The sequence below is a fragment of the Centruroides sculpturatus genome, unplaced genomic scaffold, assembly GCF_000671375.1.
Source record: "Centruroides sculpturatus isolate CEXI.00-Female unplaced genomic scaffold, Cexi_2.0 scaffold1130, whole genome shotgun sequence".
Classification (NCBI taxonomy): domain Eukaryota; kingdom Metazoa; phylum Arthropoda; class Arachnida; order Scorpiones; family Buthidae; genus Centruroides; species Centruroides sculpturatus.
This window is the reverse complement of record NW_019385290.1, coordinates 270,838-276,492: the sequence shown is the minus strand read 5'-3', so window position 1 is coordinate 276,492 and position 5,655 is coordinate 270,838. Positions and strand designations below refer to the sequence as shown.

General features: G+C 37.2%; 1 protein-coding gene across 1 annotated transcript; it reads right to left on the bottom strand.

The window, feature by feature from the left end:
* Positions 1-746: 746 nt before the first annotated feature.
* On the bottom strand, positions 747-1,328 carry LOC111637232. The gene has a single exon (XM_023382674.1). It carries the CDS (start codon positions 1,300-1,302, stop codon positions 775-777), a length of 528 nt encoding a protein of 175 aa, XP_023238442.1. The 5' UTR covers positions 1,303-1,328; the 3' UTR covers positions 747-774.
* Positions 1,329-5,655: the final 4,327 nt, after the last annotated feature.

Below are 5,655 nucleotides of genomic sequence, written 5' to 3'. Positions count from 1 at the left end.
CCGGTATAGGCCCTGTTGGAGCATGAATTCGAACTCCTTGCGGGCTGCCTTTAGATTGTCTGCCGAGAGTCTCCGTGGTCTAGCAAACACAGGTGGGCCCTTGGTTTCGATGAAATGTACGATGTTGTGTTCCTTGATCTTGGTGTTGGTGATTGATGGCCGCACTAAGTCTGGGTACTCGACAAGGATTTTTTGGTAAATAGACGTCTTTCAGTACTTGGATTCGTGATGTGTCATAACGAAGGAATTTGGCGTTCGTGTGAAGATTTGTAACTCCGTCAATGAGCTGACAGCGGCTGCTGTCGACCAGCAGGTTGAAGTGAGATAAAAAGTCCACGCCAACAATTGGCCTCTGGACATCGGATATGACGAATATCCATGGAAAGTTTCTTCGTAATCCCAGATCTAGGTTAAGTAACTTTCGGCCATAAGTCTTTATTGTCGACCCGTTGGCTGCGAAAAGCTCGAGCTTGTTGCAGTTGCGCCTTTCATGGGGCAATGGGGGTATAACAGAAATGTCCACTCCCATGTCCACAAGGTACAGGGTTGCTATATCCTTGTCACTTATATACAGGCGACTCAGCTCAATCCGTTGACCCTGTTGCCAAAGAGAGTCGGGGGGGGTCAGTTTTCCACTTCCTCAACAGCAACCTTTTGTTCTTGGAAGCTGCACGGTTGCCGACATTTGTAGGCATTTCTTCTGAATGTGGCGTGGTAATAACAGATATTGCGGCTAGAGGGCCGTCGACTGCGTAATCGCTCTCTTGATCTGGGTCAGGTGTTTCTTTGCCTCGCATGTGGGTATATCCATTCGTTAAGTGTAGCTACCTGCAGTAACAATTCCGATATTTGCTTTTGCAGGATGTCCAAGGCAGGGAGCGGTTCCCTACAGTGTGCACTTCCCGATGCTATGGGGACAAGCTGTGCTGTCGTTGGCCCAGGGCTGAGTTCCCAAATCTGGTCGGCCATGGCAGCTAATTTTGATAGTTCATTGCTACTAACCGATAGGATGCTTCGCATGTTGATCGGTAGGCATTGGACCACAGTCTTCAAAAAATTCTCGCCGATTTTTTCGTCAGCCAGATTACGCATTTTGCAGAGTAGTTGTGAGGGTTTGCAGTCACCGAGTTCCATTTCCGTCAGTAATTTTTTGGTGCGCTGGGTCTCACTGTCCACAAAAGCGGAGATTAGCCATTCTTTGATGAGTTTGTATCTCTCCGACGCAGGCGGACTGAGTAAAATGTCCAAAACTTGCGTGAGGATTTCCGCATCAATGTAGCTGACGACAGTATTGAATTTCATTTGATCTGACGATATTCCAGCGTTTCGAAATTGGGTCTCGATCTGAAGGAACCAAATGCGGGGAGTCTGGCTTCCAAAATGGCGGCACCTTGATGGCGACACATGCTAGGTATATGTCAAGTACGAGGAAATTCAACAGGCCTTCTGTTATCTCAAAAAAGGCAAAGCTCCGGGCCCTGACGAAATTACTAATGAAATTGCACTCAATCTGTGGGCTCTAATTCCGCAACACTTATTTAATTTATATAATGCCTGTCTACACCATGCAATTTTTCCTCGTGCATGGAAACACGCACGGATTGTTCCTGTCCCAAAACCAGGCTCTTCAAGTGATGCGCGACCAATTTCACTTCTACCCGTATTGGGTAAGATACTTGAACGGTTGATGACCAACAGGCTCAACTGGCATGTTGAGCATAATAAATGCCTGAGCAATAAACAATACGGCTTTCGGCCACAACGATCGGCCGAGGACGCAATTGAATCTATGGTTAACACAGTTAACCATTTACTTGATGGCAGNCCACGGTTTATAACTTTGTTAAATTTCTTCTGATTTTAATTTGTAAATAAAATTTTATTATTTTTATTAATCATGAATTACAAAAAGGCAAATGAAAAGCAACAGAAAACTAAAAAAAATGACTAGAATCACAATGGAACTGAAAAAAGAGATTGTTGAGAAATATGAAGGTGGCATGCACATTCAAGATTTAACTGTTGCATACTGTATTCCAAGAACGATGATATCAACAATAGTGAAAAAGAAAGACATTGTTAAATCTGCTAACATTGCAAAAGGGGTTAAATCAATTTCTACACAGAGATTGAAGACAACAGAGATCATGTTGAGAAATTGCTTTTGCTTTGGATAACTGAAAAACAGTGTGCTGGCGACAGTGTATCAGAAGCAATTATTTGCGAGAAAACTAAAAAGATACATGCTGATCTCATGAAAAATCAAACAGGAACTAGCCAGTAAAGTGAGGTATTTAAAGCCAGCCATTTTTTTTTACATGAGAGCGGATTAATCATTTTTATATTACTTATGGGAAATGGTTTGGTATACGTCCTATTCAGTATAAGACCAAACATCAGGAACTGATTAAGGTCGTTTACCGAGGTTCCACTGTATTTCTATTTGCCATACGAATCTTGATGTCCAAGTAATAAACCTCCATGGGACTTTCCTGATCTAATTCTAATGTCAGTCCGTAGCCATTGTTGTTAAAAACTTTTAACACTTCTCCTATATCAGGTTTGGTTTTCCATGTAACCAAAATATCATCCACATACCATGTAACAAAAGATATTGTCTTGATACTGATTAAAGTAATGTCTGCCATGTGCAGGACAACCATTTCTCAACTTTGAAATTGATATTTTTCCCCTTCTTTTCAGTTTTAAATTTCTAGTGCCCCAAGAGCTCTGATATTATCCAGTTGTCTAGTTTGTCTAATGATGTATGCCTTTTGTAAATCAGCCTGGATGATGTTGTCTGAGGCATAAATGGCCAAGTTGGTGATGTGTTTCTTGTTTATATTATAGTTATGTTCTACCAATTGTTTTTTTAGATAGTAGGTGGTAAAACCAAAGCACTACAATGGAATCTCTGGTCCATTATCAAAATCCAATATATACCCAGTAAGCAGAATTGTTTGACCATATCTCTGCCATTGTGCAATTAGTCATATATAGTGGAGTACATAGGTATGATATCTTGGTGTTTTTGGCACGCTATTTCTTTGTATATGTTCTTCATCTGCTAAATCTCTCTGAAGACAATGTTGAATCCAATTCTCTATGTGAAGAACTGGAACCTACTAATAATACTTCCACACTATTTTCAGCAAAGCAGTTTAATAAAAACAAGTGATTATTTTTTTTAATTTCAAAATTAATTTAATTTTAAATTAAATTTTAAAATTTATTTATTTAAATTTTAAATAAAATTAATATAAATTATATGCTCTCCACCTCAAATTAGTAGTGGCCTGCCCCTATACATCATACTTTTCCTTTAACAATATGGCTGTGCTGGTAATCTATCTAACACCTTTTGGGAAAAAATTTTTTAATCAAAATAACATGGCTTTCAATTTCCATTGGAAGTTCATATATAGTTAATTAGAGCCTCCTACCCAAAGATTTCCATAGCTGGTCTAGTCTTTCATCTAGTCTCTGTTCTTAAGATTAAGGAAAGACAGCCAGATAAATGAACAACAGTGGAAATTTATAGGTCTACAAATTTTTCAAATTGCAGCCCAATTTAATGAAACAAACATTTAAAGGTTTCAAGTTTTAACAATCTGAAACAATCAATGTCTAAATTTAGATGTTCAATTTCAGATTGTTAAAACCTGAAGCAGCTTACTTAAGTAGCAAAATACATTACTTTCATTAAATTTTTATTAAACTGTTTTGTTGGAAATAGTGTGAAAACATGGGGAATAGTGATTTATTATAGTATTGAATACTTTAATTATGATCACCTAGTTTTTTAAACATTTGTAAATTTTCAGTTTAATTCATAAGTAACTATATAATATCAAAAACTGTATGAAATATTGATTTAAGAAACAAAAAATGTTCATCTACATAATATACCATTGAAAAATCATCAATACTAGAAGTGATTACACATTTCAAATAAATCAAAGGCATTATTCAAGTTTTCTTAAAAGGTAATACAATGAAAACAAAATTATTATATGAGTAATTATATCTTGTAACATCATCACAATGCCTGGCTGCAATTTTATTGATACATCACAATGTTCTCAAGTTTAGTAGTTTTCCCCTGTATATCGTACTCATACTTTCCCTGTTTAGCAATGGGACTAAAATCCATCGAAGTGTTCGGTTTAGCAATGTGGCTAAAAACCGATTCTACCGAACGCTTTGAATTTGGTCCTACCTTACGAGGTAGGACCAAATTCGAAGCGTTCAGAGGCCTCAGTTGTCCACGTATCCTGTGTCCTTTGTTCGTCAGTCAAGATTAATGAAGACACTGTTTCCGACGAAATACCTTATTTTATTTCTCGTGACTACGGAATATTTACAAAGGTCCATAATAAGGATGCACCGATAAGCAAAATGGCCGATTACCGATTAATCGGCCATGCATTATCGGCCGATACCGATTAATCGGCCGATTAGTGTTAATAATTTATTGCATTAATAGTGTGAGATCCTGGAGTTAATTATACAGTTAATTATAATGTGGAAAAAACCCATTTTTCTCCACCTGGTATTTCCATCTCCCTCAGGTCAGGTAAACAAGAGACGATCGAATATCCTCGCAAAATCAACAATCTCTTCCTTTGTTTCTAAAATAAATCTCAACACTTAATTGTTGACGCATGGAAACTTCGACACTGTTTAAAAAGCTGAAGTGTTTCTGTGTTTAACAGAAACAAAATATATTTCTTTAACCGCTGATATTTGGACAGCAACTACAAACAATTCTCCTTTTTTTTTTAAGTGTAACAGCCTACTGGTTGAAGGATGATTTTCAGCAGGAAAGAGCTGTTTTGCAAATTGTTTCCTTTGAAGGTTCCCACACAGCTACATGAATCAGTGAACAGTTAAAAATTGTTATTGAACAGTATAAGTTGACAAGTGATAAGATATTCTTAGTACTAAGAGATTCTGCAGCAAATCTGGTAGCTGAAATTAGGAATTGCAACTTAGAAGCATTATCATGCTTTATACATACGCTGCAGCTGACACTAAACGAATGAATATTTTCTGAACAAGATGTAAAAACTATAATCACAGTTAATAGAAATATTGTCACACATTTTAATCATTCTGCTGTAGCTGTAATCAAATTAGAAGATTTGCAAGAAAAGTTAGGTTTGCAGAAACACAAATTAATTCAAGATGTTCCTACTCGCTGGAATTATAGATACTACATGTTGGAACAGCAAAAGGCCCTTGTTAGATATGCTATCTATATATATATATATAAAAATGGACATGTATGTCCCTATATTTCACTTTTCCGCCAAAACTACACATCGCATGTGAATGGTGTTTGTATGTGGTGGTAGCCCCAAGTCTCCATTCGTACATAGGGGTGGTTGCGTCTTGATAGCTATAAGGGTGCGGGAGATATGAGGCTGAAAGTGGTTGAAAGTGGCTTTGTATTTCGAATGTTTTGTTCGAATTTAATTCGAACAATGTTCAAATTTGTTCGATTTAAATTCGAACATAAAATTCGAATATTGGTTCGATTATAGAACGATTGTAAACGTTCCAGAAACGTTGAAAATAGTTCGTTTGACTAAACATAAAAATTCTCTAATTAGTCTGGAAACGGGGGACCTAATTCTTGCATTCTGTGAAAAC

Bases quoted from the DNA above. Each gene is read 5' to 3' on its own strand.
- LOC111637232 (XM_023382674.1), bottom strand. From the start codon at position 1,302: ATGAAATTCAATACTGTCGTCAGCTACATTGATGCGGAAATCCTCACG.